Here is a 23729-nt window from a genome sequence, read left to right as displayed (position 1 = left end):
TGACCACATTCCCCCATACCATTGTGCAGTATCCAGATGTAGACTTTCTGTCATCAACTGAACCAGCCCAGTCTGCATCTGTGAACACTTCAACATTTCTCTCAGTTGTCTTCCTGAAAAAGAGGCCATTTCTTGGTGTTTGCTTGAGATATCTCAGAATTCTATAAACTGCATTGAGATGTCCCTGACACGGATCATGCATGTATGACTGACTAGACTCACTGCAAAAGCAATGTCGGGTCTAGTATGTGAGAGTAAGATGAGTTTTCCTACCAGCTATTGGTACCTCCCCTTGTCAACTGGACTTCCTTCAAACATTTTTCTTGTCTCCGAGCTCAATTGGAGTTTTGCTGGGCATGCTTCCGAGCATACCTGTCTCCTTCAGAAGATCTAGAGTATATTTTCTTTGGGCACGAAAATACATTTTTTGCTTCTAGCAAATTCCATACCCTGAAAATATTTGAGAGCAGCGAGATCTTTGACTTCCAACTCCTTTGCCAACATTTCTTTGATTGAATTCATCTCCTCAGTGTGATTACCACTGAGAATTATTTCATCATCATATACGATCAATACCATAATATTTCCACTTCCTAAGTGTTTAACAAAGAGAGTGTGATCACTCTGACCTTGTATGTATCCAAGCCCTATGACAACTTTCAGAAAACGATTGAACTATGCTCGAAGAGATTGTTTCAAGCCATAGAGTGATTTGTTCAGTTGCAGACTGTGGTTGTCTTGAGAGATTCTTCAAATCCCAGAGGCTGACTCATATACACTTATTCTTTAAGTTCCCCATTCAAGAATGCATTCTTTACATCAAGTTGGTGTAATTCCCAATCCACGTTAACAACTAGCGAGAGTAGAACTCTAATAGTGTTGAGTTTGGCAACTGGAGCGAACGTTTCCGTGTAATCAATTCCATATGTTTGAGTAAACCCCTTGGCAACTAATCGAGCTTTGTACCTCTCAATAGATCCATTTGCACTGTATTTGACAGCGAACACCCATTTGCACCCTATTACCTTCTTGTCTGGTGGTAACTCCACTAATTTTCACGTTCCATTCTGTTTAAGTGTTCTTATCTCTTCAAGCATTGCTGCTTTCCACTGGGGAGAATCAAGTGATTCTTCGATATTCCTGGGAATCACAACATTTGATAGACTCTAGTTGAAAGCTTTAAATGGTGATGACAATTTTGAATAAGAAGTGAACTTTGAAATGGGGTGTTGGGTGGATGATCTAGTTCCTTTCCCCAATGCAATAGGAATATCTAGATCTGACTGTTTGTTTGATGGGAGAATACCAGGATCTTTTGAGGGAAGTGGTTCCATCACCAGATTGGGCGTTTGACTGTGCTGAGGATTCGTAACTTGTTTATTTCTTTCTCTCCTGGAATACACCCGAATCTCTTTCTGTACGTTTTGGTCTTGAGGATTTTCTGGAGAGATTGTTGGATTTTCTTATTCAGGAAGGAAAGTTTGGATATCTGGTTCAGAAGAAAGTGGAGTGGAAGAGGTAAATGGAAAAGGAGTGGTTAAGGGTAATTCTAACCCCCACGACCACTGAGCTTCTTGATGGTGATGGCTGGACTCCCCCCTGAAGCGATGTGGGAGTGAAGTAAGGAGTCTCCTCGAAAAGGTGACGTCATGTGAGATGAATGTTTTTTTTTTATGAGAGGACAATAACACCGACAACTTTTTTGGGTAGGAGAGTAACCCAAAAAGACTGTCTTAATGGCTCTTGGATCAAATTTACTCTGATGGTGGGAGTGAACATGCACAAAAGCAGTGCAACCAAATACTTTAACGGGTAGAGTATTTGTAGAAGTGTGAGGATATAGAGATTGAAGAACATAATATGGTGTTTTGAATTGAAGGTCAACTAGGGAGGCGATTCATGAGATAAGCAGCTGTAAGGACAGCGTCGCCCCAAAGATATTTAGGGACATGCATAGTGAACATAAGAGCACGAGCTACTTCTAAGAGGGCGATTTTTGTGTTCAGCAACTCCATTCTATTGAGGAGTATCAACACACAAGCTTTGATGGACAATCCCATTTTGGAGAAGATAGGGACCAAGAGTAGTATTGAAATATTTAGTACCATTGTCGGTACGAAGTATTCTTATAGATGTTTGGTTATGTGTTTTGATCATTTGATGAAAGTTCTAAAAAAATTGGCATGTTTCAGACTTACTTTTAAGAAGATAGATCCAAGTGAGACGTGTGTGATCATCGATAAAAGAGATAAACCATCACTTACCATGAGAAGTATTAACCTTGGAAGGTCCCCATATGTCACTGTGAATGAGAGAGAGAGTTGGAAGGTGTATATATTTTGAGTGAACGAAACACGTGTGCTTGGCTAATTGACAAATATCACAATGGAAATCAGTAATATTCTTATTGACAAAAAAAGATGGGAATAAAGTTTTAAATATAAAAAACTTGGATGCCCAAGTCGACAGTGCCTTAACATAATCGTTTTTTAAACAGAGTTTGAAACAAAAGATGAACTTGAACAAGAATTAGAAACATAACTTGAACCCAAATGTGGCAGAGAAGAGAGCTGTTTAATTGGATGTTGTCTTTCAAAAAAATAAAGTATGTTACGAATCCTAGCACTGCCAATCATCCTCCCTGATAATAGATCCTAAAATTGACAAGAATTGGACACGAATTTAGCGAAGCAATGATTATCACTGGTTAATTTGTGGATAGAGATTAAATTGCATTGCAAAGAAGGAACATAAAGTATTGATTTAAGAACGAGATCAACAGATAATTTAATAGTGTCTATTCCAACAATAGGAGAATGGGTGTCGTTTGCAATTGTGACACTGGATTTAGTGGAACAAGGACAATAAGTATCAAACAAATGTGGTAAACCTGTCATGTGATCAGTGGCGCCTGAATTGATGATCCATGGTGTGTTGGGGGTGGAAGAAAAATTATCAGAGTGTGCAACAGAGGCACTATGAATCTCAGAACCGGAACTAGGGTTCATGGATGATTGACTCAAAAGAGTATATAGGTGGGCAAGTTGTTCCTTACTGAATGAAGGGGTAGCAGAACTATTCTAATCAGTGGTACTCTCAGTCTGAGTTTGATAGGCCTTTCTCTCATTTTGGTGGCGAGGGGTTCAGTTGGGTGGTTTACCATGGATTACCCAACAAGTGGATTGAGTATGACTGTGATGTTGGCAATGATCACACCAAGGCTGATCACCCTTACGATTAGGTCGAGGGTCAGGAGTGGATCTGCCACGTGGTGGGGGCCGGATTTTGAAACGATAGCCAAACTTTCAATGGATTGTAGGTTAGGAGTAGTGAGCATGACACGACAATGTGTTTCTTCACGTCTAACCTCAGAAAATGCTTCTTCAGTGTCGGGAAATGGGACATGACCCACCAGACGACCTCTAACTTCATCAAGATTACTGTTGAACCCCGTAAGAAATTCAAAAACTCATTCTTTCTCTAATTGCTGCCGCTGGATTGTAGTGTAGTTAGCACACAGTGGTGTGGTATCCAGATACAAATCGAGCTCCTGCCACAAGTCTTGTAAGTCGGGAAAATATTGGGTAACAGTTTGATTACCTTGCTTGATTTCTTTAAGCTTGGTACAGATTTCGAAAATCTGAGAAGCGTTACCAAGGTCAGAATACATTTTCTAGGCAGCGTCCCACACCTCCTTAGCAGTCTTAAAGAATAGATATCTAAGGTTGATTTTTGAGTCCATTGAATTAATTAACCACGCAAGTACAATAGAATTTTTAGCTTGTCATACCTTGTATGTAGGATCATTGGAAGGAGGTGCAGGGAGATCACCAGTAATGTATCCTAGTTTACCACGACCACAAATGACAAGTTTGACAGATTGAGCCCATTGCAAATAATTTTTGCCATAAAGTTTATGGACTGTAATATTAAGTGAACCACTGTCCAGGCTATAAAGAGAGCCCATAGACCCACTGGGCTGAGTGTGGGCTGAGTTTGGGTTAGGCCCAATAGTTTGAGAGGTAACTTCATCACTTTTAGACATCTTGTGAGATATGCGGTTGGTGAAGGAAACTTGTCCGAGAGTTGACTGGAGATCGTGACTAGAGAACCACCGAGAACTTCAGAGATCCGACGGAGATCGTGACTAGAGAAGATGCCAGCGTTCGTGCGACTAGAGATGGCCTAACGGAGAGGACTAGTCGAGAGCTTCTGAGAACTGCCTGGGGTTATGTGTCTGAAGACGACGCCGGAGTTCAGTGATAGGGGTCGGGTTGGGTTGGTCGAGGACTTGTCGAGGTTGCGTCATGGCTGGCCGAGGGCTTCTGCGGTTGGGCTGGCCGTTGGGTTTTGCGTGCACTCATGTGAGTGGACGTCAGATTGGTTCTTGCCGAGACTAGTGACTGAGACGGAGGTTTGCCGGAAAAAATGGCAGATGCTGGAATGGACTGAGAGGATCGGAGATGGAGCCTTAGGGCTCTGATACCATGTGCAAAATGGTGAGAAATAATTATTTTCTGATACACAATATACAACCCTATTTTTCTAATTGTCAACAAAAAGTCACATATGTTTTTAGCTTGATGCATGTTCAATCAAGGTTCGAACCCCCTCAAATGGGATTCCTCTTGTTCTCAATTGATCCAGTGCCAGTTAGAGGGAGGAAAGAGGATGGCTCGTTTATGACAGAGTACTGTGTTGACAACTTTCTGGGCAATTTGGCTGGAGAGAAATAGCAGGATTTTTGAAGCCTCCTCTTGTTCTGTGGAGTCTCTCTAGGATAAAATCAGGTTATGAGTTGCTACGTGGGTGTATAGATCGAAAGGTTTTGAGGGTTTTTTTTTTATGGATCTATGTAGGGAGTGGGTTAGTTTGTGGTTGTAACTTTTTTTGGGAAGTGGATTTGTCTTCCGGGCTTTGTTTTTCATTTTGTTACCACGGTATTCCTCCGCCATAAGTGAGGGCTCTCAATGTTATTGAGTGAAGGTCTTCTTTGACCTCTCTCTTTTTCAAAAAATAAAAAAAACAGTATCTGAACCCCTTTTAAACAACGATCGAACCTTTTTCAAACTGAGTTTGAAACCCCTTTGAACAAAAACTGTAACAACATTGTCAAATAAGATTTTTCAACAAAAATTCTTCCAACTAACAGCAAAATCATTTTTTATTGCAAAAAAACTTGAAAAATGAATTAAAAACAACTTTAAAACACTCAAAACATTTAGGATTATGTGATTTCCTTTCACTATGTGATTTATTCACTTAAAAAAAAAACATTTAAGATTATTGTTAGGCTTAAATGATATTTAATTTTTACAGTTTTGTTAAGATTTGAATTCTTTCAGCTAGTTTTTCCTAGGTGATTTAGGATTGTTTATTTACCACCTATATATAGAGTGTTATATTAATTATTAGTAAGATTGTATATGAGATTAAAATTATTTTTAGATTTCCTTTCTCTAGATTGTTTTCATTCTCTCTTCTTCTATTTTCACTTCTCTTTGTATTCTCCCATAGTCCTGCCTGCATCAAATATCTGTATATGTCGGTTTCCTTCTAGCATCACTAATATTTATGTTTGTATGTGATGCCCATTACATGGTAGTTTATACTCATTACAGGAGATGTAGAACTTTAATGAAAAGAGAGTGCTAGATATTTGGTTTTATGTGTGTTGGATTCACATATGCTAAAATTACATCAGTTAAAATGTAAAACTGACACGATTGTAATTTATTCATTTTTCTTTTCTTTATTGAAATCCATGATTATAACTATTATTGAACTCATAACTGTTTTACTTTACATCAATCATTACTGAACTTCTTTTCATGGTACTCTACTGTCCAGAGGCTAAGGATCTTCCAACAAAAGTGTGAACCTTTTGAGACTATTGTTCATTCTTATACATCATGTCCCTATGCTTGGGATGAACCATGTTATCCTCATCGCCTCACTGTGGAGGTACCCATTTTATTTATATCAGCTCTGCAGGGGAGAGGGTGGAATTATTCGTAGTTTATTGTGTTTATTGAGGCATTTTTGTTTTTGGAACTCCAAGGTACCTGGTGAGCGTGTTCTGGGCTCATATTCCCTTGATGATGTTAAAGAATACATGCCCATTTGCTTACCATCATCTTCTGAGGTATGACTAACACTCATAGGTTTAGTGACAGTGGGTCACCTTGTTGTAACCCCCTTAAGGCTCTGAACTTTCCCATAGGCTTCCAATAAGGACTTATTTTTCTCTAAAGAAGAAAGGAAAAAAAAAGTTGCCAATAGTTAGATTCAGTTTAAGGTTCTATTTCTAACATGATTTTAAGCTAACCTACTGAACTTAACTTCTATCCTCTATTTAATTGTTGATTAAAACTATCTTTTGTTTCTTCAGAAAGCTGAGAGAAAATTATTCTTATCAGTACATGCTGAAGGAGCCACAAAGGTACATTGCCGAAACTTATTATGAAATGACTACAGAGTACCTACATCATGGTAGCTTATTGATTTTTTTGTGGCAGGTCCTCCGTGTGATCGACTCAAATTACCATATTTTGAATGATACGGAGAATTTGAACATACCTCATTTAAAAGAGAAAAGGAAACATGAGCAGAAACAGGACAGGGTTTTTGGTTACAAGGAGCAAATTTTAGTAGTAATTCCACATCTTGGTATTTCCGTAATTAATATTGATCCTCGGGTATGCAAGAGATATAGCTTCAGTTCTCTCTTCTTTTTTTCTGTTTTTTTAATTATTGTTTTATTTTTTAATATAAATTGAGTTGATGAGAAACTGTCCATTTGTTATTTGCAGGAATTGGTTTTTGCTTGCGCAAAAAATATAACTTTTGATCTGCTGCAGAGTTTGGATCAACAAAAGTTTTCATTTCAAATTTCATCATTGCAAATAGATAATCAGCGACGCTCATCACCATATCCTGTGATGTTGTCTTTTGATCGTGAATACAAAAGCAATCCAGCTGAAAAAAAATTGCAAAGAACTTCTGATTGCTCTTATGAACCTGTATTCTACATTGCAGTGTCAAAATGGAAGAAGAAAGATATCTCATTGGTTTCATTTGAATATATAATCTTAAGGTGTTCCTTGCTGCTTTTTTTTTTTTTTTTTAAATGACTAACTCACTTAGCATACAAACTTGGGATGGCTTATTATTCTTTTTGTAATGCTTGCAGAGTTGCAGATTTCCACCTTGAGCTTGAGCAAGAGGTGATATTAGGCATGTTTGGCTTCATAAAAAATGTAACATCAAGGTTTCAGAGTAGTTTCTTAAAGTTACCAGATCCCTTATTGTGTCCACTAATTCCTGATACTGGCTTGCTGGAGCCATCGTCTTCTGAGCATCAGAAAGCAAAGGGCATTCCTGTCTTTAAAAGTCAATCACTACCTTCAGTGGTTCCAATTGGAGCTCCTTGGCAGCAAATTTACCTTTTGGCCAGAAGACAGAGGAAAATCTATGTAGAGGTGTTTGAAATAAGCCCCATCAATGTAACTTTCAGGTGGCCAACTAATTCCCTAGAGAAATTCTATTGTTGTACTTTGTATTGGGTTTTTCCGCAGTCACTTTAAATGATAGAAATTTTCTCATCACAGCTTTTCCAGTGCTCCATGGATGCTTAGAAATGGGATCCTTACATCGGGAGAGTCTCTGATCCATGTAAGTTTTTTCTTCTTTTCATCCAAACCCTCCACCTCCCAAAACTAGTGCTGGAGGCAATAGTTCATGTAAAATAAATGGATCCTTGGAAAACAATGTGGTATTCAAGACAATGGATGGAACTTGAAAGCAGTTACTAAGAGGTTCTTTTATGTCTCATCATCTTTTTTCATTTTCTCTTTCTATCTAATATACACATATCGTTTTCTATAAAAAAAAAATACATATAGATAGATAGTAGGTTAGATGGGTACTGTTCTTTTTTACTTTTTTGGTACCACCACAAATTGTCTATCTAGGTCTCAGAATGTTCCCACTTTCCCATCTCTTCATTTTTTACTCCCTTATCAACCATCTTATATATTGATAAGAATTAATTACAGAGAGGTCTTATGGCTCTGGCTGATGTTGAGGGGGCACAAGTACATCTTAAGAGACTAGCCATTTCACACCACATTGCTAGTTGGGAATCCATTCAGGAGATCATTATTAAGCATTGCACTCGTCAGCTTCTTCATGAGATGTATAAGGTAAAATGGAGACAAGTTCAATGAACTCTAAGTGGGTAATGGAGACAGTTTTTCTTTTTCTTTTCACCAGCACATTTAGATATTTTAGTAACAGATAGCATAATAATGAAGTAAATCTTAACAATGCTTTTTTCCTTTTTCTCTCTTGGACCATGGCGCTTTTGAGTTCGAAATTTTACCTTTTTGAGGATAACATTTTTCATAAACCAAATAAAATCCCATATTATTTGGCTATGTCCACATAATTTTAGATGTATTTTCAAAACGTTGTTAATAGCCTAGCTAGTAACGTTTTTTTTTTTATTTAAAAAAAATAGTTCTGCTTTTCCAGTAACTTTGGAACTCAAATATAGAAATGTGCTATTATGCTGCAAAAAACAATCTGATTCCTTCAACCACTTATTTTAACTCTACAAAACATTTAAACTAGAATTCCACATTTCACTACTGTTCTAGCTAATTGTTACTGGGTAATAATATGTGCACTCACAATTTACACCCAAATATTACACTCTCATGTGGCAAGTAATTCTAACTTAGTAGGACCTATCTTTTTTTTTTCTTTTTTTTGGTGGGGAATAGTAAGACCTATCTTAAATAAGTGATTGGTTAGAAAAACTTGTCACATTGGAGTGTGTAATGTTTTGGTGTAAATTATGTGTGCATATTACTACTCATTATTATTTGGGTCACTTGGTTGTAAAATGCAGCTCGGCCTTTTTGTTGATTTCGTGATAAAAAGTTTGTACATGATAAGAATGCATTCACATTATGTTTCCATGAAGAAAAACAAGCAAACATTTCTCTAATTCTTTGAACTGCAGGTATTTGGTTCTGCTGGTGTTATAGGTAACCCCATGGGATTTGCGAGGACTCTGGGGCTTGGCTTCAGAGATTTCTTATCTGTACCAGCCAGGACTATTTTCCAGGTAAACTTTATCAAATTGGTTGAAACTGCCCCCTCTTCTGGCAGTACTAAAATTTTATTATTTTATTGATAGAGTCCTACTGGATTGATAACTGGCATGGCTCAAGGCACCACTAGCCTCTTAAGTAACACTGTCTACGCTATAAGTGATGCTGCTACTCAATTCAGCAAAGCTGCACACAAGGTATATGTTCCTCTTCGAATATCTGAATATGTTATTAATCAGTTCATGTAGTTTTATTTTAATTGAGTTGTGTCCTTGTAGGGTATTGTTGCATTTACATTTGATGACCAGGCAGTTTCCCAAATGGAGCAGCTACAGATGGGTGTACCGTCACATTCTAAAGGCATGATTAATGAAGTTTTAGAGGTACGTTTATGTTATTACCAACCACATTTCGTGACAAATTTCATAATTTTGAATAATTTGGTGTGAAATGGTCAGAATGATACATTCCATTATAGTCAATGCACTAGAAGTTTGTAACACTTGTTAATTTTAATTAATTGTTTTTATGTGTTACTTACAGGGACTCACAGATCTCCTCCAATCACCAATTAAAGGAGCTGAGAAACATGGTCTTCCTGGTGTATTGTCAGGTAATTGATTAGGGTTATAATTTTAGATGACAGATGGATATTGATGGTTGCTTGCTTCTTGATTGCACATCTATGGTGCAGGTATAGCTTTAGGTGTTACAGGTCTCGTGGCAAAACCAGCTGCAAGTATTCTTCAACTTACTGGAAAAACTGCTCAGAGTATCAGAAAGCGGAGTAGGCTATACCAAATGGGATCACAACGTTTCAGGGTTCGTCTTCCAAGGCCTCTAAGTAGGGAAGCTCCTCTCAGACCCTACTCTTGGGAAGAAGCTGTTGGGATGTCTGCACTTGCTGAGGCTGGTGATGGCGTGAGGCTCAAGGATGAAGTCTTGGTTGCATGCAAGGCACTTAAACAAACTGGTCAATTTGTCATCATCACGGAGAGACTTATATTAATTATTAAGTGCTCTGGCTTGATGGACTTGGGAAAGCCCGAGTTTCGAGGCATTCCTGCTGATTTGGAGTGGGTACTAGAGTCGGAAATTGACTTGGAAAGTGTAATGCATGCTGATACTGATCATGGAGTGATTCACATTGTTGGAAGTAGTTCAGATACCTTATTGCGGCAAAACAAGCAGGCTACAGGAGGTAGCGGAATCACTGTACGATGGAATAGTCCTACTCTCCCTCTCATTCAGACCAACTTGGAACTAGCACACACAGAAGATGCTGAGAACTTGTTACAGATTTTGTTGGCAACAATTGAACGAGGAAAGGATGAAGGCTGGGGCTGTAGGTATCTTTTGCACCGAAGTAGTATCAAGTAGGTTCGTGTAAGCACATCAATTCACTATGGTGACAGATGAAGGTCCTCTCAGAGATTTTGTTGTAGATTTAGACAGTGAAGCTTCTTGATTGCAGCTTTTAAGAATTGATTTTCATCAAAGAATTATGTTTACAAGAAAAAAAAAATGCAATAGCAAATTGAAATGTGCAACTTTGGTGAATTATTCATTTGAACAACTTCCACCTGAAGAGCTGAACTGACACAATACCCAAAGTATATCTTGTTTTTATGTGTGTATCTTCTATACCATGTACAGGTTTTTTTTTTCCTCGAGTTCCTAATGTAAATTAGAGAGTTTCAACTCCATTGACACCAAAAGTCATTGTGTACAGTATAAAAATGTTTGGTGTCCCAATTTTGGATATACTATTGTCTTAATTTATACTATGTGTATACATTATGTGATTTTAGTGAAAAGCCAGAAAGTGTTGGCAACTGATTGAGATGTATTTTAAATCGCATCATTGTAATACAAAAAATTATAGTGATTGGGAATACCATCTAATGGTAATACAATCACTATATATCATAGTAATATAATCTACAGGTAATATACAATCACTATATACACTATATATCATAGTAATATAATCTACTGGTAATATACAATCACTATATATCATAGTAATTCTGTGAAGTCTACTAATTCAGACAACCAGAAGAGAGATTAATGCATATTGTCTTTATATATCAATTTTTTTTATTAATATGGTTTTATTATACAAATAATTTTGTTTTATTGTTTAATTAATTCTTCATATTGTCTATAAAGAAAAAATATTAGGGGAAAAACATAGAAGATTAAAAGAGTATCATTTGCCAACAAATTAGAAAACAACAAGTTGGATGCAAAGTAGTAATTCTTTTTTCTTACTATAGGACAGAAATACATAGATACATTCGATAAAATTATACTAAATTTTTCAATGGGACTAAATTATCCAAAACTAGGAAGATTATTTAGATTTTTTGAATAACTATTTTAATATCCTCCCTAATTTCATAACAAAATTACATGATAAAAATTATTTAATCCTACTCTCCAAAAGTAACCTAAAGGTACAAAAATGTAAATAATCAAATAAATATTACTATATAAAAAGGGAAAATACCCTTTTGGCTCCTGTGTTTTTCTCAAATATGTGATCGACCCATGTGTTTTGTTAAATGACAATTCATACTCTGTGTTTTATAAAATAGATCAAAATAGTACACAAGACCCGATTTTGGTCAAAATATTTTCAATTATAAGATCAATTTTCGGGTCGAGGAGCTGAGAATGAAAAGATTTTATTTGAATTTTGTTTTTGACAAAATTGTGTATAAGGTACTATTTTGAACCATTTTGTAAAACACAGGATCCAAATTGTTATCTAACAAAATACAGGAGTCGATCGCGTATTTGGGAAAAACACAGATACCAAATTGGTATTTTTCCCATATAAAAATGTTGAAATTTGATATAATCTTGAAAAAAATACTATTTTGGTTTCCTAGTTTTAGCTAGATACAATATTTGACCCTATGTTTTAGAAATTCTGAAGAGTAACCATTTGTTTTATAAAATCTACCAAAACTAACCATCTATTTCAATTGTAAAAAATATGCTAAGTACCTGGTTTTAGATTGGGTGTTCAATTTTTAGCCACTTTTTACAACACTTAATTTTATACCCAATATTTAATTAAATCTACCTATTATACCCTTCTATTATGCTTTCTTCTCAAGAGTTATTCACGCACCCAATTTGCTCCACATTACAACCCAACACGATTACTTTTATATAAATATATATATATATATATATATATATATATATTTATACGCCTATTGATACATCAAATATTTGAATAAAATAATTGGTGTTGCTTGCTAATTACTATGATTAATAAGAATCTTTTAATGTGCATGGGCTTGTGAGGGATATAAATATATATATATATATATATTAGGTAGAAGAAACGTGCATGGCACGTTTGTTTAGTTTTAAAGTTGTAAACATTATTTATAATTTTAATAAAAATTGATTCACTATTTTTTTTAAATATATATATAATAGAATGAATTATAATCATATAGTATATATAAATATTTGTATCAATAATCTCTACATATATGACATCTAAACACAACGTTAACATAAATATATATATTTACATGACTACATTACATATATATAAAACACAATAATATTTAAAAAGAAATTAATAATAGAAATAAAATAAGAATAGAAATAGTTATAGTGTAGACAATAGTATACATGCATCAACTATTTTTAGTTTCTAATGTTTCTCACAATGTCCTTTGGTAAATTTGATGAAGAAAAAGAGTTATAATCATTTGATAAAAAAACAAACTATCACACAAATTTATAAGATAAAATATATATATATGCCTTTATTATTATTTAATTATTTAAATTATCATAAAATATCCTAAAAATATTCTATTTTAATTAATATATTTATTTATTTTTGTTTAAGTTTATGTTTGTTCTAGTTTTTGAATTTGTCAGTGACAACAAAAGATTATATATTATATGTTTAATATAATATTAAGTTTAAATTTAATTAATTTTTATTTAAGTTATTAAATATATAGTTTTATTATTTTTAAATAATTATCATTGTAAAATATCTTAAAAATATATTATTTTAATTTATTTATTTAAGTTTAAGTCATGTTTACAACCCACCGTTAAATATAGGAATATTATGTTAAATATAAGAATATTCTGTTAAAGTTAACGGAAAAAAATAAAAAATATTTAAAAACAAGAATTTTCGTTATCTACACACTTATTATATAGAAGAGATATATATATATATATACATATTATTCGATATTTTAGTTTTGCTTCAGTTAAAACAATATATATTTGTGTGTCATAAAATTGTCTCAATAGAAATAAGAAAAACTATTACAACTTTAAGCAAAATAATACAAAAGACAAGGTGATTGATTAAATAAGATTATAACTCAATAACAAAAAATACAAATAAATGTAGAAATATGTAGATGAAGAGAATAATAGAGAATACTACTTTAGACAATGGATACAAGTAAACTAGAAGTAGTAGAAGAAAGATGTAAAAGATATTACAACTCTAGAACAAAAGATACAAGTAAATATGTAATGAGAAAATAAAGAGAAGAAACAAAAGAAGTAGAAGAAACAATGTAAGGAAAAGAACAAAAAGGAAATCACTTTATCACTCACACAACCAAAGTGAAGAGCATTGGGATTTATATTTTAAGCCTAGTGGTTTAACTTTTAAGCCTTGTGGTTTAGATTTTAAGCATTGTGGTTTAAATTTTAAAGAGTTGTGTTATAATTTTAAGCCTTGTGGATTGAATTTTAAATACTAGTAGTTTAAATTTTAAAGAATCGCAGTTTAGCTTTAAAGGATCATAGTCTATATTTTATATGGTCGTGGTTTAGATTTTAAGCCTAGTGGTTTAACTTTTAAGCATTGTGGTTTAGATTTTAAGTCTTGTGGTTTAACTTTTAAAGAGTCATGGTTTAAATTTTAAGGCTCACGGTTTAAATTTTAAGTCTTGTAATTTAAAATTTAAAGAGTCGTGGTTTAGATTTTAAAGGATCATGTTTTATATTTTATATGGTCGTGGTTTAGATTTTAAGTATAGTGGTTTAACTCTTAAGCCTTGTGGTTTAATTTTAAGAAGTCGTAGTTTAAATTTTAAGCCTTGTGGTTTAAATTTTAAAAAGTCGTGGTTTAGATTTTAAAGAATCGTGGTTTATATTTTATATGGTCATGGTTTAGATTTTAAGTCTAATAGTTTAACTTTTAAGCCTTGTGGTTTAACTTCTAAGACTTGTAATTTAAATTTTAAAGAGTCGTGGTTTAAATTTTAAGTCTTATAGTTTAAATTTTAAGCATTGTGGTTTAAATTTTAAGCATTGTGGTTTAAATTTTAAGCTCTATGGTTTAAATTTTAAGCCTTGTGATTTAAATTTTAAAGATACGTAGTTTAAATTTTAAACCTTATGGTTTAAATTTTAAAGACTAGTGGTTTAGATTTTAAAGAGTCGTGGTTTAGATTTTAAAAGGATCATGATTTATATTTTATATGGTCGTGGTTTATATTTTAAGTCTAATGGTTTAACTTTTAAGCCTTGTGGTTTAAATTTTAAGTCTTGTGGTTTAAATTTTAAAAAGTTGTGGTTTAAATTTGGAAGAATCATGGTTTAAATTTTAAGCCTTATGGTTTAAATTTTAAGACTTATGATTTATATTTTAAGTCTTGTGGTTTATATTTTAAGCTCTGTGGTTTACATTTTGAAGAATTGTGGTTTAGATTTTATGTCTTGAGGTTAAACTTTTAAAAGACCGTGATTTAGATTTTATGTCTTGATGTTTATATTTTAAATGATTGTGGTTTACATTTTAAGTTTTGTGGTTTAAATTTTAAAGAGTTGTGGTTTGAATTTTAAGCCTTGATGTTTACATTTTAAAGAATAATTTTTCATAGATTGAATATAATCCTATAAATATAGTTATCACACATATATATGACACACTACAATTAGAATGCATTTCCAATTTAATTATAATATGACACATATAATACATGCCACAATAACACTTAGAACCATGTGCTCAAATAAGGGTAATATGAGAAGTCTCATGATAATAATAGGTAAGTTTAACTAAATATATATAGTGTCTAATTTTAGTTAACTACTCCTAAAAGTGGGCAGTTCTAAACTTTTCCCTGAATTTAGTTAAAAACAAAAGTCAATAGCATATTTTTAACATTGTTTTATTATAATTATTAAACTTTAGTTATTTTAAAGAATAAATATCATTTTTGCCCCCCGAATTATGACCACTGTATGAAAGTGCCCCCCAAATTGTAGTGTCTCATAATTTTACTTAGCTAGTAGTAGTTGTAGTAGCAGCAGCAGTAGCAGCAGCAGTAGTAGCAGCAGTAGCAGTAGCAATAGCAGCAATAGCAGTAGCAGTAGCAGTAGTAGTAGCAATAGTAGTAGTAGTATTTTAGTTTTCGTGGTTATTGGTTCAAGTTGAGATTTAGTTGGAAACTCATAGAAACAGCTATAGATTTTATAAGTTTAACCTATAGTTTAGAAATATTAATTTTAACATAAGGTTTGATTAATATAGCTGGTCATAGAAATATTATTTATTATAACCTAAGGTTTAGATAGAATTAATAAGAACGTGACACTTGTCACAAGCATGTTTATTAAGGATTTAAGCATTTTGGATGAATAATTTAATAAAGGATAAATTTAGAAGCTCTAGAACCTTCTAGCAGCTGTTAGGATCACGTTTTACTCAATCAAAGTTGTTTAAACAAATTAAAAATATGATGAAAGAGTGCAAAAACGTGTTTGATATATCAACGTATGCGGATATATCGCAGCTATATGGGCCGATATATCGCCTACGGGAGATACGGAAAACATGTCAACTTCGCACTAACGAAAGCACGAGACATAGGTAGGGCCGATATATCGCCTAGGGTAGGCGATATATCGGCTCCTGGAGCCATTTTTGAATCTTTGTGAATTTAAATTAGAAACAGCCCCAACCACTTGGACTTGCTCTTGAACGTTTTTGACCGAGTTCTGGGCATCTGTTGAAATAAAAATTCAAATCTTTTCAATTATTATTCATTTATTTATTCATTTTAAAAGGGTTAGTTTCACTCCTTGAACTCTATAAATAGGACCTAGTACTCAGCCATTTCACTCATCATTCAAGCATTCTTCAGAGCCTCCAAGCTGCTAAGATTACTCTACAGAGAAAACACTTGGGTTTTGGGTTAAAAGGTTTTCCAATCTAAGCTTTTCTAAACACTTGGGAGGTAAGATAGAGTGACTTTTCGGTATCAAGGTGTAGATTAGAGTTCTAGATCATCCAATGTATTCTTATCCTTAGGTTTAATCCATCATAGTTCTTTTATTTTCTTCCATTTTTCTTTCAAATCATAGTTCATCATTATGGCTTTTGGTTAGGTGTTTATGTACCTTGAAACTTAAGGTTTTTCAGTAAGTTTCTATCTTAATGGTTTAGTTCTCTTTTTCATCTCTTTTTTTTTAGAAACTCATGGTTTTTACTGTTGATTTTAGGAGTGTTCCAATCCCGTTCTTGTCTCCAATATCCCGGTTTTTGGTAAGGAAAATAGGTTAGATTAAATGTGTTTATATGATGTGTTATGATATGTTTATATGCTATGATATGTGCTATGTATATATGCATAAATATGTTTTGTAGTCACTTGAGGCTTATAGTTGCTTAGATAGCAAACCCCAAGATTTTTATCATTATCGTAGATTAGAGTTATGATTTGCCCTACCTCGATTAGTAGACAGAGGACCTAGATGGGTTATCATATACTATTTTGTGATCTAACCTACCTCGATTAGTAGACTGAGGACCTAGATGGTTTTATCACATGCTACAGTAATGAGTTAATGGCCATTAATATTGTAGTCTTATATGATATACGTTTTTACGTCATATGTTTCATAGTATATGTTTTATGATATAGTCTTATGATTTATGTTTTTAGTAGATTTTCCTTGCTGGACATTAGGATCATTCCTTTTATTTTAGATGGTGCAAGAAAATGAACTTGGAAGGCGGGATGGATTCGTGGCAGCTTGGCATGTGTATTGGGGATGGGCTGATTGAATGGACTGCTGGAAGATCGAGGATGACGTTTTTTCAACTCTTTTAATTTATGATTTTATGTATTTCCACACTTAGTATTTAAACGATTGATTAAAGTTTATGTTGTTTTATGTTCTAAACAATGAGTACCCATACCTTATTTTGTATTTCGTACCGTATTTTAGATTTTTAATAATGTTCTAATATTTTATGTATATATGTATTCCAAAATAGTAGTTATGTTTAGTAGTTTTTAATGGTCCGATGTCTAGAATTAGTCGGGGCATTACACAAATGATTCACGATGTTTTAAATTCCCTTTGAACTTTTAATGTTAGTAAATTATGGGTATTCCGTTGCATTCCATTCAGTTATGTCGTTTACTCGGTGATGTGGCATAATACATGTATAGTGATTGAAAAATTGAAAGTAAAATTAATACACCTAAGCCTACCATTATTTTATTTCCTCTTCCCTCTCTTCTTCATGATTTTCTTCTCTTTGAACCCTAGGTTTAATTATTCATTCTACACTTGTCTTCATCAAGCATCATAAATGGCATATTCTAGGGGAAAAAGGTATGGAGAAGTTCAAGGGAATCCCCCTCTTTGGTGTTGTGGATGTGAGGCCGTACTAGGCATAACGTGGACTGTATACAATTATGGGAGAAGGTTCTATGGCTGCCCAAGATACAAGATTGTTGTTTCAATTATTTTTCTTGATTATGATTGGCTTAAACTCCTCTAACTCTGTATTTTATTTACAGAGAAATGAGAGAGATCATTGTGGCTTTATTCATTGGATAGACCCTCCTCGTGGTGAAAGACATAATTGTGATAATGGGTTGTTTAAAAGAGTAGAGGAGATCGAAGGCAATCTTTTGCAACAACAGATTTTTGTTGAGAAAAGAGATGAACAAGTTAGAAGAATTTTGATGTTGATGGAGGATGTCAAAATCAGTCTCTGTATTTTTGTTGTACTTTTATCTTTTGTTTTGTACTTGGCATTATGGTGAAATGTAATTGTTGTGTTGTTGTTTTAACTGAAAAAAATGTAATTGTGTTGAAGAAATGAAGAAAAATATCATTTATCGTTTATGTATTTTATTGGATCTTATATATTTGGTAGCATATATATTTGCTATGTATTTTTATTGATTTTGAGATATCTAGTAGCATATATAGTTGCTTAATTGTAATGAAATTTGATTGAAAAAAGGTTTCCAATAACATAATACAACTATATAAATAATGTAAAAAGTGAGCCAACATTTTCATTCAGTAAACTAGTATCTTGTGTACAACATATCTGGTATACAAAACGTGATCTTAAATCAGATATACAACCTTGCTCAAGTACATTGGTGATTTACAACCTTACTCAAGTACATTAGTGATTTACAACCTTGCTCAAATACATTAGTGATCCTATTACAAATTTACAACCTTGCTCAAATACATTGAAATGGTATTAAGTGAGCATGGGACTGATAAAAAAAACAGAGACAAAAGCAGACATATCAATTGACTTTCATCTTTAAACTTATCCAATAAATTGCTTGTCAATCAAAAAATCAGATACCACCTTGACTAAACATGTTTGGTCCTTGTTGCAACTGTGTTGCTACCTTGTCGAGGTGGGTTGAATGGAACTTGCTACAAAATAAGATAGACAAATCAAGTAGCTTAAATGATAAATACCAGTTAATAGAAATCAGTGAGCATTAGTTGAAGTTGTTAGGAGATACCTGAGGTGGTGGCATTATTCCTTGTAAGAAACTTAAATTTGTTGCTGAATTCACTGAAGCATTTTCTGGCTAACTGCTATTTCTAGCATAAGTACCAGGATCAGCTGGGGGTTGTCTTTTCCCTACCAAAACAAATCTTTTTTATCAATCCAAAAACAAGCAAACATTATGCTTCAAACCAATTGCAAAGAATACAATAGTAACTGTAATGCCCCAAAATCCCTAATGAGGTTTAATGGTTGGATTAAGAGGTTGGGGGGGCCATAATTGATTTATCATGCAATTATGTGATTAAATGCATTATTATGTGAAATATACGATGATAATTGCATATTTGTATAAATGTATGCATGTCTATGATTTATGGATGAGACCACATTATAATGTGGATTTGTTCGAGCTATTTTGCATTAGACGATCTTAGAATGCAAGTTAGCGGTTTGGTCATAACGGGGTTAATTTCTGAGCTCGGGGTGAGTTTCGGGGTAATTTGATGATTAGTGCATTACTGAGAATTAAAGGATAGTGGAAATTGGGGGACGTTAATTATGATTAATGGGATTAGATGGGAAAGGAAGATTTTGCCTTTGGTGGCTATTCAGGAAATAATTAGGCTTGGGGGCATTTTGGTCATTTGACCTTAGGATATATTTGAATTAGGCTGGTTGTAGAAGAAATTAGAAAGCCAAAATAGAGCCCTTTTCTTCTACTTCACGATCATCATTCTCCTCTTTTCTTTCCTTTGAATTTTGAAGCTCAATTTGAGGATTGAAGCTAGGAAATCAAGGTTGGAGCTTAGCAATTTAGTTCAGCCATTGAAAGGGATGCAAACCTAAGTTTAAGGTAAGGATTCAACCATGAATTTTCTGGTTTTTGCTCTGTTTTGAGTTAGTTTTTGAACTTAAAGTTTTGATTATAGAAGTGGTAATTTGAGGTGGTTTTGTAGAGTCCAAGAACTTTACTTAGCTAATTATTTAGTAGTATTATAGTATGTATAGTATTATCTTTGTTACTGTGGATTTTTGGTTCAGACCGAGAATTATTTGGACACTCATAGTAGTACTTATAGAATTTCTAAGTTTAACCTATAGTTTAAGAATATTAAGTATAACCTAAGGTTTGATTATATGACTGATATTAAGGATAATAGTTGTTATATTATAAGGTTTAGATATCAACCAATAGGATTTTAAGCACATGTTATGAATGGGTAATTAAGGATTAAGTATTTTTGAGGATTAAATTAAGTAAGGGTAAAGTTTGAATGTTATAGGGTCAGTCAGCAGCTTTGAATACGTTGAAGGCTTAGTCAAGGCTGTTTACTCCATTCAAACTTAGCTAAAAATGTGTAATTTTGTGTTTAAATATTCAGCGTGTGCCGATATATCGCAGCTATAGGAGGCGATATATCGCAGCACGTAGATACGGAAAACACGAGACGATGCACGGTCGGCTCGGGCATACTGGCCCAGGCGATATATCGCCTACAGGGGGCGATATATCGCCTCCTCCAGCATAAATTCAAACACTTTTGAATTCTTTTCCTTTCAGCCATTCAAACTCCTCCATAAGTCCAGCATCTTTTGAACGAGTCTTCAGCCTCTGCTGAACGATTATTCAAATGATTTTCACCTAAAAAGCCATTATTTTTATTCAAGTAAAATCAAGATACTTTCATTCCCAAACTCTATAAATAGGACCTAGTACCCAGCCATTATTCACCTTTTGCTCTAAGTTCAGAAGCTGCTAGTGTTAAGTGAGTGTGAGAGTGTAAACACCTGGTTTGGGAAAATCATAAGCTTAAACATCATAAGCTTATCAAACACTTTGGGAAGTGAGGTTCTATAGTATTTCGGTTGAGGTGTAGATTGGTCTTTCAAGTATTTGAGGTAACCAAAACTCTAGTTCATTTCTGTATTATGTTATTTTCTTTCTCATAGTCTTCTACTCAATCTCTAACCTTAATCTTCATTTTGGTTAGGGAATCTAAGTTCTTGAGCACATAAGTTTGGTAAGTGTGACTTTTAATGGTTTAGTCTTCCCATTCCTTTTCATCTCTTCTCCTTCTTTAGACTCACTCTTGTTCATTATGGTTTTAGGAGTGTTCCAAAAGTCCCAACTCAGTCCATCATATCCCGGTAACTTTGGTAAGGAAAATAGGATAGAATCTATATGCTCATTGCTTATGTTATCTTATGTGTTATGTTATGTTATATGATATGTTATGAATATGTTATGAATGTGTATGTTTGTAGGCTTGGGCTTATGCCCTATTTGACTAACGAGACCCCAAAAAGATTATGGGCATATGCCTACTTAGCTAGTAGGACCCCATTAATCTCATGGGCATAAGCTTGTTTAGTCTATGGGACCCCAAGTAATAATGGCCATTATAATAAGTGTATGTATTAAGTGTTATGATATATCTTTACGTTTATTATGAAATTTATGTTTATGATTATGTGTTAGATTTTCCTTGCTGGGCATTAGGCTCATTCCTTTCTGTTTTATGTGCAGGAAAATAGCTTTAGAGGCGGTAAGATTCGTGACGCTTAGAGGATGTGTATCGATGGTGAATGGAGTCAAGGGGCCGAGCGTTATTCGATTCGAGGATGTAGTCTCATTTTACCCTTTTTTATGGTTTTACATGTATTTTCCGCATTTTCTATGTAACTCTTTTCACTTTAAGTTATTTTGTTTTAAAGACAATGGGTACCCATATCCTACTTAATTTTATGAAAGTAACCTTTGTTTCTACAAGTTTATAATAAATTATGGTATTTTCGCAAATGTATGTTTTAGTAAGAATTTGTATGTATAGTTCGATAATGGTCCAAGAGTCTAGATTAGTGGGTCATTACAGGTTTTTAATGATTCAAAGCTTGGGTTTTGTGGTTAAACTAGTGGATATGATGTGTTGATGATTGGTTATGATTTCTGGGTTAATTAGTGAAGGTTTGATGAGGTTTGAATTGAGAAAATGGCAGAGGTAGTTGGGTTTGTGAGGTCAAGTCACGACTCACTAGGCCAAGTCGCGACTTGGACCCAAGTCAGAGCCTTCCTAAGCTCTGTGGGGGAGGCGCGCCACGACCCACCATGGGTCAAGTCGCGGCCCACCCCTAGCTCTTCATGTAGTGCTTTCTGTTTTGAGGGCAAGTTGTGACCCACTAAGCCAAGTCGCGACTTGCCTTTCCTATTTGAACTAATAAGGGTTTTTCAAGGGTTTTAGGCTCGGGGTTTCAATTCTTATGGCTCGGGATCAAATTTACTAACCGTGTTAGTAGGATTCGAGGTCCCGGGAGCGAGGTTTAGATTATAAAACTTTTATTGATGGAATTCCATATTGGTTATGACTAGGTGACTGCTAAGGAACTTAAGGATCAATCATCATCAAAGGTCGTTCTTTTATTAATTCTCGCTCAAACCAGAGGTAAGAAAATTGCACCCAGTATATGACATGCATGGTTATTGATAAAGCATGTTGAGTGCTCTATATATTGACATTGATTGCATAATAAATGCATCGCAGCTTTGCTTATCTATGTATGGCACTGACCTATGAGTTAGGAAACAGCACGAGTCGTATGGTATTGGCTTATGAGTCAAGAACGGTATTAGCGTGTGTAACGCAAGCATAAAAGATGAGATTTAATCGACATAAGCATTATCATCATAAGCATGAAATGCTTGGTCGACCTTAAGTTCGATGGAAACAAAAGCGCTTATCTAGTCTAAAGGCTAGTTACTTAGAGCCAGAGCCAAAAGGCTCAGGCGACTGCAATGTCATATGGCTTAGGGTGCAGAGCCCAAGTTCGTGACTTATTCGTTACTTATCTGGTTTAAGTTCGTGACTTATTAGTTACTTATCTGGTTTAAGTTTGTGACTTATCAGTTACCCATCTGGTTTAAGTTTGTGACTTATCAGTTACCCATTTGGTGGGAAGTGATATCCCAGACAAGAAATGTCAATGCCCTGAATTGGGAAGAGTTTCAGACTCTATTTAATGAAAAGTACTATAATGATTCCATTAGGGCTAGAAAGGCTGAAGAGTTCAGCAGATTACTTCAGGGGAGTTTGTCAGTAACTGAATATGGTCTGAAGTTTGATAGATTGGAAAAGTTTGCCATGGAGTTGGTGCCCACTGATGGGATCAGAAGGGAGAGGTTTCTCCAGGGGCTACAGCCTAGACTAGCCTGGGATGTTCGTATCACCACTGTGGCTGGAATTACTACTTATGCACAGGTTGTGGAGAAGGCGCTCACAGCTGAGAGCACGGAGAAAAAGATCTGGCGGGACAATGAAGCCAGAAGAGAGTTGAGGAGGACAGGTCCTCCATTTGTGGATTCAGGTAGGGGCGGAGGCCCTAGTGATCAGAAGAGGAAGGCTCCTGATACCTTCCCGGCTCTAGGTCTTGATAGGTGACCACGTGGTATTACAATGGGACGCCAGGGTGGCAGTGAGGCCTGGAGGACTTATCCAGAATTCCCTAGGTGCAAGAGACGCCATTTGGGGGAGTGTAGGGCAAAGACTTGCCTCTTATGTGGGGCAGTGGGACATTTCAAGAAAGATTGCCCAAAAGCAAGAAAGGAAGAACCCAGGAAGGTGGACAACTCGACCCCAGCTCGAGTGTTTGATTGATTTTTGTGCTACACATTCTTTTGTTGCTAGTAGAATTATTGATAGACTGTGTCGACCATGTGATTATTATGCTGTGGGGTTCAGGACCTTATTACCCACTGGGAAGTTAGTAGTATCCAGGAGATGGGTCAGATCACTGCTAGTGACAGTAGAGGGCAAAGA

At 34.6% G+C, this 23729-nt stretch overlaps 1 protein-coding gene across 4 annotated transcripts in view; it reads left to right on the top strand.

Moving 5' to 3' along the window:
• Positions 1-10968, top strand: part of LOC133822610 (uncharacterized) — a 41296-nt gene extending 30328 nt beyond the window's left edge. For all 4 annotated transcript variants that reach the window (XM_062255001.1, XM_062255002.1, XM_062255000.1 and 1 more), the window contains 13 exons: positions 5851-5964; positions 6062-6145; positions 6392-6442; positions 6519-6698; positions 6813-7096; positions 7193-7516; positions 7611-7674; positions 8058-8204; positions 9029-9133; positions 9206-9316; positions 9398-9502; positions 9663-9732; positions 9814-10968. In XM_062255001.1, the coding sequence (XP_062110985.1) occupies positions 5851-5964; positions 6062-6145; positions 6392-6442; positions 6519-6698; positions 6813-7096; positions 7193-7516; positions 7611-7674; positions 8058-8204; positions 9029-9133; positions 9206-9316; positions 9398-9502; positions 9663-9732; positions 9814-10499 (2325 nt within the window). In that variant the 3' untranslated portion in view covers positions 10500-10968. The remainder of the gene's footprint in view (positions 1-5850; positions 5965-6061; positions 6146-6391; positions 6443-6518; positions 6699-6812; positions 7097-7192; positions 7517-7610; positions 7675-8057; positions 8205-9028; positions 9134-9205; positions 9317-9397; positions 9503-9662; positions 9733-9813) is intronic.
• The last annotated feature ends 12761 nt before the right edge of the window (positions 10969-23729 follow it).

Source organism: Humulus lupulus, chromosome 3, assembly GCF_963169125.1.
Source record: "Humulus lupulus chromosome 3, drHumLupu1.1, whole genome shotgun sequence".
Classification (NCBI taxonomy): domain Eukaryota; kingdom Viridiplantae; phylum Streptophyta; class Magnoliopsida; order Rosales; family Cannabaceae; genus Humulus; species Humulus lupulus.
The sequence above is the reverse complement of the archived record's forward strand: the minus strand, read 5'-3'. Positions and strand labels throughout refer to the sequence as shown.